Source organism: Podarcis tiliguerta, assembly GCF_965153285.1.
Source record: "Podarcis tiliguerta genome assembly, chromosome: 1".
In the NCBI taxonomy this organism is placed as follows: Eukaryota; Metazoa; Chordata; class Lepidosauria; order Squamata; family Lacertidae; genus Podarcis; species Podarcis tiliguerta.
The window spans coordinates 52,049,450-52,062,982 of NC_139534.1; the positions used below are offsets into that span (position 1 = coordinate 52,049,450).

Sequence of the window (13,533 nt, forward strand, 5' to 3'; positions counted from 1 at the left end):
CTTTTCAAGCCCTAAAACGGAGATGGAGAATCTGTGACCCTCCAGATGTTCTGGGACTAGAACGCCAATCATCCCTGACCATGGGCCATGCTGGCTAGAATGAGACGAAGGCCAACAACTTCTGGAAGGCTGCAGGTTCTCCATTCCTGCCCTAAATAACCTGGGGCTAGGTTATCCGAAGGACACGGGTGGCGCTGTGGGTTAAACCACAGAGCCTTGGACTTGCCGATCAGAAGGTCGGCGGTTCGAATCCCTGCGATGGGGTGAGCTCCCGTTGCTCAGTTCCTGCTCCTGCCAACCTAGCAGTTCGAAAGCACGTCAAAGTGCAAGTAGATAAATAGGTACCGCTCCGGCTGGAAGGTAAACGGCATTTCCGTGCGCTGCTCTGGTTCACCAGAAGTGGCTTAGTCATGCTGGCCACATGCCCTGGAAGCTGTCTGCGGACAAATGGTGGCTCCCTGGGCCAATAAAGCGGGATGAGCACCGCAACCCCAGAGTCTGTCATGACAGGACCCAATGGTCAGGGGTTCCTTTACCTTTACGTTATCTGAAGGACTATCTCCTCCCATATATGCAGCCCAACCTGAAAATCATCTTTAAAAGTCCACCCCTGCCAAGTGAGGTGAGGTGAGGCAGGTGCCGACTTTTGAGTAGCCATAGGTCAAGGCCTTTTATTCAGCTAGGCTTTCCTACTTAAAAACATGGTCAAAAGTTTTTTTTTCAAACATTTGGTACTACTGGTTCCTCTGTTGCTGGTTTTATTTTATTTTATTTAGCTTTGTTTGTGATTTTGTGTTCATTTTGTTTTTACATTTTACATGTTTTTTTAAAGTACACTGCCCAGAATACTTAGTGTTACAAGTTAGTATAAAAATGCTACAAATAATTATTTATGTCAGATATATACCGAAGTAAAAATAAGAAAGGCTAAGACAACGGACTGGTTTGAACTTAACAGGAAATCCTAGCTTGCAGCTACATGATCGAAGCTGCCTGACCATACATGGGCTCAGGGCTACTCAGGGAAAATTAAGATTGGCACTGTATCCAGCCTCCATGATTTTTTTAAAAGAAGGAGTTGCAAGTCAGAATGGCCGAAAAGTCTCACAGCCACTGCAGAGTGCCTCAGTGGGCACCACACTGAAAAAGCCCAGTTGAAACTAACTATAGTTTGCCCTTACTGGATATAATGATTGACCACAGTTAGTTTAAACCCAGAAGCAGATGCTTCTAATTTAATCCTCTGGCACATCCTAACAGGGGCAGAAAGTAGCACATAAACAGTTAAGATCACGCTTGTCAAAAGGGTAATATATCAGGGCAGGGAAGTAAGGAAGGTAAAGGTGGCATATAAGTAACAAAGAAGAGTTTCCTTTTTCTCCATGTATTCATGAGAAGGTTAACATGCATTAAAATATATTAAGCATGGCTACAATCCTACACACAACCACCTGGGAATAAATCCCATTGAATGCAGTGGGGATTACTTCAGAGCAGACTTGCAAAGAATTGTACTATAAGGGAACGGATGAAAAATCATGGACAAACCCCAACTGGAAATGTATTGAGATATAACAGTGGCTGGTTCTCGCAATCTCACCTGGTTCTGCCTAATTCCATCTTGCTCAAGCCATTCACAGGGAGTTCATTCTTCATATAGAGGTGGGATCTTGGAATTGACCACTGAAGTTGAGAGAGTGCAGAGTTAGACAGCTAGTGAATGTTCCTTTCTTAGCTCCCAGCATACCTCAAACTGAGTGAAGCAAAGAGAAGGTGCTTCAGGCAGTAAGACAACCACCAATATAGAGCCACTTGATTAGTAACAAGTAGTTCTGATGGGCACCCTCATGAAAAAGCAGAACATATCTAAGGTATGAGGAAAGGCAAAGAGGGCCCACCCTTACCATCACTGTGGATTCTGTCACCACTCCATTATGAAAGCCTTTGTGACACCAGTTTCTGAGCAGATCCACCCCTGCAGAAAGGAACACCACAGAACAAATGCTAGTTCACATGTGAAATGTTGAGGGCTATTACTAGGCAACTGCCCTGGATGTAAGAAGGCAGTGGGTACAAGTAATGCAGGGCCTTGATACTGAGCAACCCAAACACACACACACACACACACACACACACACACACACAGGTTTAAAAATCAAGCTGCAATGGTATGATGCTCATTTGAAGATGTTGAACTTCCTGGTCTATTCTATGGAATTATCTGGATACACTCAAGAGAAGCAGGTAACACTGATGAACAGGAAGGCTCTGGGTGAGGGTGTGGGCTTAAAGGTAGCCAATAGAAACCAATGAAAGGACAAAGGGGTAGGCAAGAATAAAGAAAGACTTCTGCCCTAACGCCAAAGATGTGGCTGCAAGGTGTGGGGAGTGGGGAAGATGACAGAAATGACCCAGCAAGAAGCAACACTCAAACCACACTAGAAACCTGTAAGGATGACGGATAATGCTATGTGAAAGAGCACAGACAGCTCTGGGTTAGAAAGCAAGGTATGCAGTCTACTTATAAAGGGCTGGATCAAACAACTAACTGCTTATCCTAGAAGGGAGCTTGCAAGAAGGAGGTGATGGGAACTTTTTTACCTTTGACCTTATTCACGAAATATTTCAGCTCCCACTGGGAAGTAAGGATGTTGTAGTATCGCGGCTGCTCAAAGAAACGTAGGTAGTGCATGGAGAAGCGCGAGGGGAAAACTCGCTCAAACTGTCCACGTCGAGCGAATTCATCCTCCGTCTCTACTAGGACACGTACATCATCTGGTGTTAGAACATCTAGGATGGTGGAATAGAACTCCTGCAGCCAAGAGGGACAGGGAAACACCTTGGTTTTCCAGGAGGTAACTTCACAAGTCTACATGCATGCCACTTTCAGTTCTCTAAAACCACTATGATTGCCACTCTAGGATGGTGGCCACGCAACACATATTCCCCTCCCACTGTGACAGCAGTGGAAAGACAGAAGAGAGATATTCAAATAGGAATTTGTTGGGGGGGGGGTGAAGAAGAAAAGGTAGGGTTCTTGGTTATGGTTCCCAAATGCTTCTTGTACCCCTTGAACAAACTAAACCAAAAAGCATGTGTGTAAGTAAGAAATGGGAAATCTTACTGCTTCAAGGCACACCCATTATAACAATGGCAACCAGTGGCTATGGCCTATTGGGTCTTAACTATACAGTGGTACCTCGGGTTAAGTACTTAATTCGTTCCGGAGGTCTGTTCTTAACCTGAAACTGTTCTTAACCTGAAGCACCACTTTAGCTAATGGGGCCGGGCCGCCGGAGCATGATTTCTGTTCTTATCCTGAAGCAAAGTTCTTAACCTGAAGCACTATTTCTGGGTTAGCGGAGTGTGTAACCTGAAGCGTATGTAACCCCAGGTACCACTATAGTTTGTAACATTTTCTTAAGCTATGCTGTGTGTTTGATGGGCTTAAGGTTTGACACTAGCCTTGCTCTGAATACAGTTGAAATACAGCTCTTTATAACTTCCACACTTAGCCAAATCATATCCTTTATGTCAAATACAACCTCCTTCAGATACCAGTCCTTCAGTGAATAAACAAGCACCTCCTCCTTGTGTGTGGATGCATCTTACCTGTTGGGACACATTTTCTGTCAGAAAAAGAGCTTGGCTGAACTCTTAAGCACTCCCCAAGCCAAGCGATTGTAATGATCATCTGCTAGCACGAGTCAATATTTCAGTGTAGCTACCGCTATGCTTTGTAACGCCTTGTCTAGTAATATTAGGCAGGCACCCTTACACCCCTGCTAAAAACTTTTTTTTTATTTCAGCAAGCCTAGCGAGAAACATAATTTAGTTATGTATACTTGTTTGATGATTTTATGATGTTTTATGCACACTACTTATGGTTTCATTTAATTAAACAGTTAATGAAATGATTCAAAGAAGAGCGGAGAACTCCAGCCCAAACATGCATGAGATCTCAGAATGAGGGCAGAGTATTTGGGGAAGGCATGTTCTCGCCTACCTGATCAGGCACTTTTGAGGTCAGATAAAAAGCTCTTTTCGTTTTCTCAGAAGTGAACAGCTCCAGGGATGACTTACTCTTCTCCTTTGCGACACTATTCAAGCTGGGCACAGCAATAATTAAAGTTAGTACAGAGAGAGTTAGTCAGTGCCCTCAATTCAGCCACCTATAGCCAGAATCATAAGCAATACTCTGTTAAGCCAAAAGAAAGGAAAAAAAGCCTCAAATGATCCATGGAGACATAGATCAAGGATGGGCAACCTTAGGCATGGGGGCAGTGTGCAACCCTCCAGCCCCCCCCATCTGGGCCCCAAGACTCTTCCCAGGCCATGCTCCCTTCCCCAGGCCCCATCCCTCACCAGCCTGCTTCATGCTTTCCCCAACCTGGCGCCCTCCAGGTGTTTGCTGCCATCCCTGACAGCTATTGTGGCTGAGCTGAGTTGGGGAGCAACACACAATTCCAGCTACCGAAGCCCAGTATTCCTGGCAATATGTCTGAGATCACCACCGCTGCTCAGCTTCCAAGGTAGCACGAGGTATTGCCCGGGTATTTTCAAGCCCATCTTGCAAATAACAAAAGCAGAGATTCTTTGGATGTTTAATTCAGTTTCTGTACCAATAGCGTGACTGAATAAAATGCATAGTCCTATATACAGGCTACAGCTATGCTTCTGTGCTATAGCCACACATACTATTGCCACAACAACTTTTCTTCTCAGTCTTTCCAACTCAGGCCTCCTCACTCCCCTACTGAACAAGAACAATGCAAAAGATGAGATGCCCAGTAAAACGTCTCTTTCTGAGTTGTGATCTCTAACCTAGTTGTGGAGCTGCTGGCACTTCCAGAGGGTGAAGCCACATCATCTGTGCTTGGCAACAGAAAACCAGCCAAATTAAGGGCATCTCTGACCATTTGACCCTTGATGCTCACATCCAGAGGAGAGTTTGAATGAAGGCTGCAGAGAGAACAAAACCTTGATTGGACAAGCCCATCTTCATGTCTTTGGCCCTAGCTTTGGCATTTCAGATAGCTGTTAAGTTTGATTTCCAAAAGAGAGAAAGGAGGAACTCTATCTCCAAGGCAAGACAATCTCTCTCTTTTAGTATCCCCTCCCCCCTCATACCCACATGCATACACAATACACAGACATACCTACTAATCAGAGACACACTATGTGATACAGTTCAATGTAAGTGTTGCCTCCCTCACATTAAGAGATGGAAGCCATCAGCACATGAAGTAAGGCATTGGCAAAACAGACGCATGCATCTGTGCATATAGGCCTAGCATACATCTGTGGGACAAACTGGAGGTAAAGGGTGTTCTTGAAATTGTAGTGAAATGCACCAAGTCAGAGTGCAAGCTGAAAGGTGCACCATGCACAACTTACCTGGGGGAAATATTGACTTCCAGAATCCATGGCTTAAGGTTCTCATCCAGCATGATATCAAACCCGAACAGCTCATGGCAGCAGTAAGGGCGTCTCACATACATCTTTACGAGATTGATTATGTAGGGCTCTGATCTAGAAAATGAAACATGTGCTAGGTTGTTCCTGAGCAGCAAAACTAATAATAATAATAATAAATTTTATTTATATCCCGCCCTCCCCAGCCGAAGCCAGGCTCAGGGTGGCTAACAACAATAAAACAGTACAAAAGTACAGCACAAACAACACTCTAAAATCATTCATTATAATGATGCTTATGCATCATCTTATGCCTCTTATGCGTCACTCTAGCCAGGCATATGGTACAAGCATGCCACAAAAACAGGGCTTCAGCAATACCTTCCCCACATGGCTCAGATGAGAGCCTGATGAAGACAGCACATGACCCTTCCTTGCTTCAGGTTATTAAGATCCAAACAAGATACTTTTGGGGCCAAGGAACAATCAACAACCCTCAAGAAACAACACAGTAGGAGAATCTGATTCCAGAAGTACAAATCAGCAAGGAAGAAGCAAAGATGCACACTTGCTCAAAACATCTGCAAACATCGGTACACATCTTTAGCTAATGGATAAGATGACCCGTCAAAAAGAGGTCCTCCTGAAAGCAAAGGGCTGGGGGGAACACAACTAGATCCTGAGACTTACGCAATGATGGTTTTGACAACAATGTCTTTTATCTTCTCCCAGATGGCTTCACTGTCAACTCCTTTCTGGGCCAAATAACTCCAAAGTGCCTTCAGTGCCCTGTGCAGACAGAACAGAGCACACAAGTGCATTAGGGTTGCCCCAGATAGTGTTATTAACTCCTCTCCCCCCATCTCTGAAGGAAAAAGGCAACATGAACCCAGTACTGACTATGTTTTTAATGCAATTTTATACAAACCACTTATGAGACCTTTCTTTTTTTGATTAAGTGGTCTATACATTTTGTTTAATAAATGAAAATAAAGTCTCTTTCCTATGGGAACAGTAGGGCCACATATGGGCTACTCAGGGCTAGAGAGGTAAGAAAACATAAGCCAGTCAAGAACATAACACATACAAAAGGGTTCTCTTTCCTGCTCATCAATACCCACCACTTGTGACCCTGACATGCAGTTTCATCTGTATTAGCCTTGTATTCAATATTCTTCTTGTTGATACTGTAATTAGTCAAGTGCATGTACTTGTTGTTGAGGCTCTTCACAGAGGGGGAATATCTGAGGTGAAGGAAGAACAAAAGTTTACACTAAGTAAGCAGACATCACTCATCAAAATGAAATGGCAAGAAGAGGGAGGAATGCTAGCAGTGTGGGAGCTAAAAGACAGAGGCACACACACCAATCTTTAAGTATCTCCTCTAAGCTCCAGCCTAGTGTGTGTGAGAGAGAATGTGAATGAATGTGTGTGCTCCACAGAGATATGACTGGTTTAACAATTCAAACTGTTAATCATCAAGAGTTGCTCTGACTTGAGTTATTCACCAACTTTGTCAGTTAACTAAACATCCAGATGCTTAGGAATTTGAAGTAATTATAATCTGTCTTATTATTTCGACTTTTGTATGTTTTAAAGTGCAGCTGTAATTTTTTAATTGATTTTGTTTTATCTTTTTGTAAACCACTTTGAGGGGTTTTTTTAAACAATCAAGCAGTGTATAAGTTTTATGAAATGAATAAAATAAAACAAATCATTTAATAATTTGCTATTTTAAAAGCACACAGACTCAGCTACACAGTGCAAGCAAATAATTGGTTCTCAATAGTCACTGCTTAAACCAAAAGGATGTGCACAGGCTGTAATACAAATGACACCTGCAACCAATAGTTAGTCTACTGTTTTCAGAAAACATATTAAATCTGCTATTCCTGAATCTCAGCTGGTCTACTGACAAGCAGTCAACCCAACCCTCTTTCTGAGGTTACCAATTCATAGGAAACCTACTTGCAGCTGGCAAAACGAACAAGTCCATCTTTGAACAAGTAAACCCGAAGTGGATCATAGCATGTGACGTAAACATAAATCCTCAAGTCGAACTTGCTTCCACCAATGAGGTAGGGTTTATGTAAGTACCTGCAACAGAAAGGTAGGTGAGCATACAGGAACCACATCACAGAGTAGCCCAGAGATTTAGTCTCAAGAAGTTCAGGATATTATCACCAGTGGAGAGGCTTGATGGAGATGGTTTCTGTCCCTAAGGGGTTTGAGAGACTGCTGATGAAATGCCAGCTTTCTCAACAAATGCTACTCCTTGCCACAGCAAAAGGTCTCCTTTAGCCATATTTCTGAACCCATGTCAATATCATAGCAATTCCACAATTGCTCCACTCTTTAGCTGGAAGCAGAAGCAAAAGAAACAAACCCCACAGAACAATGTAAAGTTTTACAACGGCAGAAAGTATAATCAGAAACAAGCTGGTTCTTTGATACCTTAAGATATTAAAGCCAATCTTTTGTTAGCAGGGTGGAGAAAGACTGGCAGGGCGGGGGGACTTGCTTACCTTTGCACCAGCAGTGGCCTGCGCTTGGGCAGCTGGCTCCACTTATGGATGACCTGAATGCCGATGCCTCTAGCTGATGCTGGCTAAAGTGAGTGAAAGACAGAGAGCGATGTTCACATTGCATCCATTTGCTGCTATCCTACAATTCAAAGCTGGAACATCCGATTATAGTCTGGGAAGGTGGGGTACATGAAAGGAATTTGTTTTAATACTATCGGTCTTAAGACAAGCCTCCAAAGAAGCAGCATCACAAAAATCTCAATGTAATTTTAAAGTTCAGCAGTATGTTAAAATCTATTACCGTGGCAGCTTTTTCAAAGACTGAGCATGTCAGCAAAGGCTTTTTAAGTCAATAAAGGCTTTGTACGTTCACAAGTTGGTGTATAGCAGCTTTGAGTTCCTTGCTGTCACTGACTGATAAGCTAATTCCCTAGAGGTTTCAAAAACGCGCCTGGCTGTAGTCATGCAGTACAATACAGACTGTGGCTCCTGTCGAGTCTGAGAATATCTAGGGTTTTGAAAATACTTTAGTCCTCATGAAAAGGGGGGGGGGGGCTTTCTCTCTCTTTAGGAAATGTTTGAGGCTCCTAGGAACAGAAGGAGGCACCCCCTGCATGTCTCCCAGACTTCTCTCCTCATTTACATGTTTAAGTGTGACTCTTTTCACCTAAAACATTCAATGCACAAACACCTCAGATTCAATGACATGGGGAAATGCAAATGTGAAGCACTTTTATTCACAACCTTTACGAGCTTGCAAAGAATAAAAACCCAGAATATTTTAAAACAATACACCAGGGAGGACTACACCTGTCTTTCCCAATATCAAGGAAATGAATGAAGAAGATGACAGGTGGGTTTTCAAACTGGTGCAGGTCCTACTTGCAGCAAGAGGGAGACCGACAGCTAAAGAGACTATTGGGCTAAAGCTATGATATAGTCAAGAGGGAACCAGAATACACAAGTAGAAACTGTCCATCTATAAGAAGAGAATATGCATTGTTGCTATAGTGGAAGGTTTGTGTGGGGGGTGTAGTTTACATTACCATTAATTATTGTTAACTGCACTTCAGTACCATCTAATTACTTAATTTCTCTGAGTGGTTTACAGAGATTAAAACCATGAAACGGAATACCTAAAATCTGAAGCAGAATAAAAACCACACAATACAAAAACAGAACAGAGCTCATCCCAAAGGCAGTCCGTCCCGACACAAGTGCTAAAGCCTAATGAAATGCATCAAGAAAAATCAGATTCATCCAAGAAAACCTGAAACTGGCAAGGCAAGGGAAAGCATGGCTATGCCATGGCAGAAGGCACACAAAGGACACACCCCTATCTCTATACAGGTCAAACCTTCCTCACCGGCTTCACAATCCATTTCTGTCGGCTCCCACAATCTTCCCAAGCTTTTCTGAGCAGCTTGATATCCTGAGGAAGGATGAAGGACTGGGGCAGAAAGTTGAACTCCTTCTTCCCAAAGCGCAACTGCATTTTGGACACATTTCTCCACAGACGGTCCTTCCGACCAATTTGGAATGAACCAGGAAAATGATTCAACTGCAGGAGGGAAAGTAAGAGACAAGAAAGGAGTAATGAGGTTTCCTGCTGTATCCTAGCTGGTAAAAATGCAAGATAAAGGTTCAACAGGGGGGTAACTTCTCCTCCAAATGCATGGATAGCTGCAGGAACCTAGATTGTCCATACAACCCCCCCACCCCAAAAGCCCCTGGGCTGGTACTCCCAACAGGTAGTTCCCATGAAGGAAGCATACCTGCATTGAAGTTTCTACCATATAGTGTCTTGCAAACCTAGGCTGCCTCCTTCAGAGGCACAGCCACCAAGAGAACATGAAGGGACTAAGGGAAAGAGAACATTGCAGCAGAAAACAGGAAAGTATCAGCTACATGCAGCGTTCAGATGGAGAAAATGGCAGAAAAGGCCAGAGTGAAATGCATCTCATGCCCTTTCCCCACACTGTATTATATTCTTTAATATGTCCTTTTGTAGTTATGACCATATCTCATACCTTTTGGTGTTCTCTGATAACTCTGAACCCCGGAGATTTCATGTGATGGCCCCAGCAGCCCAGCCAGTCATTGTTTCCTGTGGGCAATAGGGCAGTTCACAGACTATTATCTGAACGTCACATTGATACATATAGATATATTCTGTTTATGCTCAAGAACTGCAACAGTCTCAGGCATATAAGAATTTCAGTTTGGAAAATATGAATTGGAAATAATTTTCCTGCCTTATCCATGTTTCCCCTTCCACATGAACCAAGAGTGGCCTCATACGAGCAGCCACAATAAACCCTATTGAGAACTGTACACAACTCTAAAAAGATTGTAGCATCAGCATCACAGGGTATACTGCGACATCAAAGCCTATTCAATTACAGGTGAGCAGGCAGGAGATGTCAAATTAAAGCCCCCACGATCCCTATCTATCTAAGTCTTCTCTTATTGGAAGGGTAGGGGGTGAAGGCTTGCTGCATTTATCAAACAGCCTACTGGAAAGAGCAGCTACAGCTCTGCATTACCAGACACAGATCATCAGATGTATAAGCAAACTCTACGAGAATTGCTAGGACATGGAGTTTTATTCCATGTCTTGAACATTCTTCCTCAGTTTGTAAGTACAGACCATGCTGCAGCTCTTGCTGTTCTGCAGTAAACATTAGCACTTTGTGGTCAGTATCCATCTTGACAAGAGCTGCCCAAGGGCATACACATAGGCAGAAGTGCCATGAAGCTTGCCCAAGACTTAAGAGGGAAGCAGCGGAAGAGCCACAATTAGATCTGCAATTTCATAATTTGCAGCATCTTTCAGAGTCCTCCATGCAAGGGAGGTGCATTAGAGTAATCAATTCTATGGGAGCTTTTTTTGCTCTGCTACTGAAGATCTGCGTCTGAAAGTGGGACAGTTCATTTCCAAACATTAGCACTATTCCAAGATAAAGCTGTGAGTCTGGGTGTATTTAAGGCAGGAGGCAACATGCACCCACAGACCATTCCCACAATACAACTCACTCTTGCTGATTTTGAAGTGGGACCTGGAGATCGTTGCCTTTACAATGTTGGGAGTCACTGTGCTCATCTTCCATCGTAGCATCTTCCTCTGTTCCCAAGGGAGTTTCTCCACTAGGAGAGAAAGAAATTCTGAGGTTAGAAGGGAAACCCAACCACAGGAGCATCTCCTTTGGCTGAGGACATCAATTTGTCATGAAGTGCTGGAAGGGTAAGATTTTTATTCAATGAATATCAACAGAATCAGATCACCAAGTGAAAGAAAACCCTTGGCAAAAGCTCTGTCACTTGTCCATAGAACAGTGTTCTCAATCTGAGAAGCACAACACACCTGAAGGAATGTGCAAAGTTTCTGGCAGGAACAGGATTTTGAGGCAGGTGGGACTTCCTTCCTCTCATCAGTGAATAAATGGATAGGCTGAATGCCTTCTAACAGAGGATCCTAATTTATTTTGGGGACGGGGTGCAGCTGTTCCCCTACTTGCCGTATCATGCCAGTCTGATCTGGGAAGAGCTGCTGCCTTGATCTCCATGCTATGGAATGGGACAGGTGGCTAGTTCTGAACTGGGGAGGGGGAAGGCAGAAGTTTAAAAGGCAGATAGCGAAACTAAGCTCAAGAAGTTTGAGAAATTATGCTATATATAGCAAGCAGCATGCTGAGTCGGTCTATGTGCACATCCCAACAGGTTAAGACCAGCATTAATTCTTCAAAGACCAAAGGTTGTTGTGGTGCTGTGATAATGCCTGCTCTCCACTATGGAAGCACCCAGGCCAGACAAAATACGACAAATGGGACTCTGGATGTCCACTCACCCCATCATAGGGCAGGGCAGGAAAGATACATGCTCCACCTATGGTGGGATTAAGATTGAGGGTCAAAGTGAATGCCCATCAAATATTACTGTACCTTCCAGCATCTCAGCTGCTGTTTCAGCCATTTCAGTTCTGAACCTCTTTGCTGGTGATCTCAAAATCCTACAGCTCCACAGATATAAATCTAGATTTAAGGTTTTCTCTTCACATCACCTGGAGACCTTAGTAACTCCATTGGAAAGGTGTCATTACACCACACACTTAAATGGCATGACTACATACATCCCACCATCACCTCCCCACCCTAGAATCCACTCCACCACTATAGTACACTAGGGTTTTCTGGCATTGCCTGTTTCGTGCAATGAATTTGGATCCACCTTACCTCTCTCATCCCGGGTACCAAAATATATTGTGGGAGGCACATTGGGGAACAGGCTGCATGTAAGAGCTGGCTTGAGAATTCGTTCTTGGCCCTCTAGTGTAGGCACCAATCCCTCCACGCAATTCCTAGGAAAAGAATACCAGGCACAGTTGGAGAAGTGAGCAGCACAACACTTTCTCTGGGACATCAGTTTCCATCATATGCCATTCAGTTTAATTCCTGAGGCTTTTGACCAACACATTGACTGAGAAAGTGAGGTTTGCTTCGGCTGAGAAACACCAACCCAGAATGAAAACTAAGCTGCCTTTCAGCCCGACTGCTTAGCATCTCTGTTTCTCTTTGCAGATGGGCACAACCAGCAAGTGCAAGCCAAGTGATTTCACCAAGGCAAACAGATCAGGGTCTCCAGGTGGCCATCCCATGGGATTATCCAAGAACAAAAGGATCCAATGCATTACAGACAGAACATTCCTAAAACGAACCTGGATATAATAGCTACAGAACCATTGGGGGATAATCCGGATGAAGAGGAGCCATCTGATTCACCTAAAGAAAAAAGGCAAAAATAGTTTAATGAGTGAAAAATCTTGGCTACACTCCATGAACATCCTGAAGAAATTCAACCTCTTTTAGACATTCTCTCAGATAGCTGAACTTAATCCACAAGCAACTGTTACGTGACTGGAAGAATGTTTAAATAACAAACCACCTCTCTTGCCCCTACTCATGAGAGGTGTTTGCATAATTTCAGAGTTTTCCCAGCAGCAAAGGAGCCACTTACTGATAAGTGTGCAGCTACATTTAAAGGGCACCATAGTTTCTGCACAATGACCTCAAATCAGATTCCGGATCTTGACAATGAGAGGATATCCATTATTTGCCTGCTCTTCCACACAGCCATCAATTTCCTTACTTGTACACCGTAATAAAGGACCCCATGGTAAGGTTAGAAGAGGATAGAATATCATTCCCTATGTCACTCCCTGTAAGTTAAAGTTTGCCTTCTATTTACAAAAGGATATAATCAGAGTGTTGAACCACAGTGCAATATACAAAAACAATAAAATGGTTGAACTAAAACACAGCTGAAAATGTCAGGCTGCTACATCACAATGTTAGCAAGAACTACAGTAATCACCCTAAGTGCAGCTTTCTTCCAAACTCTCATGCAAGAAGATTAGGGGTGGGGGACAGAATGGGTCAATACTCAGGGTGAGTTGCATTGTCCCAAACCGTAGCAAGACAGCAACAATTATAATAAATCCACACACAAGCATTTACTGGGTTTGATCAGAACATTCCTAGCAGGAATATTGAAGATGAAGTCCTGTAGTTAAGATCTGCTAGCTGAGGGGCAATGG

The 13,533-nt window shown here is 43.4% G+C and overlaps 1 protein-coding gene across 14 annotated transcripts in view; it reads right to left on the reverse strand.

Annotated features, from left to right (window-relative positions):
- TTLL4 (tubulin tyrosine ligase like 4) overlaps positions 1-13,533 on the reverse strand; it is a 29,811-nt gene that overhangs the window by 4,502 nt on the left and 11,776 nt on the right. For all 14 annotated transcript variants that reach the window (XR_014514713.1, XR_014514714.1, XM_083454777.1 and 11 more), the window contains 15 exons: positions 12,655-12,718; positions 12,173-12,297; positions 10,977-11,087; positions 9,971-10,047; positions 9,307-9,501; positions 7,941-8,023; positions 7,384-7,512; positions 6,537-6,659; positions 6,106-6,204; positions 5,398-5,532; positions 4,825-4,962; positions 4,007-4,109; positions 2,602-2,812; positions 1,905-1,975; positions 1,601-1,683 (listed from right to left, as the gene is read on the reverse strand). Coding sequence is in view for 12 of the 14 variants with exons in the window: in XM_083454777.1 (XP_083310903.1) it covers positions 1,601-1,683; positions 1,905-1,975; positions 2,602-2,812; positions 4,007-4,109; positions 4,825-4,962; positions 5,398-5,532; positions 6,106-6,204; positions 6,537-6,659; positions 7,384-7,512; positions 7,941-8,023; positions 9,307-9,501; positions 9,971-10,047; positions 10,977-11,087; positions 12,173-12,297; positions 12,655-12,718 (1,747 nt within the window). In the remaining 2 variants the exon portion in view is untranslated. The remainder of the gene's footprint in view (positions 1-1,600; positions 1,684-1,904; positions 1,976-2,601; positions 2,813-4,006; positions 4,110-4,824; positions 4,963-5,397; positions 5,533-6,105; positions 6,205-6,536; positions 6,660-7,383; positions 7,513-7,940; positions 8,024-9,306; positions 9,502-9,970; positions 10,048-10,976; positions 11,088-12,172; positions 12,298-12,654; positions 12,719-13,533) is intronic.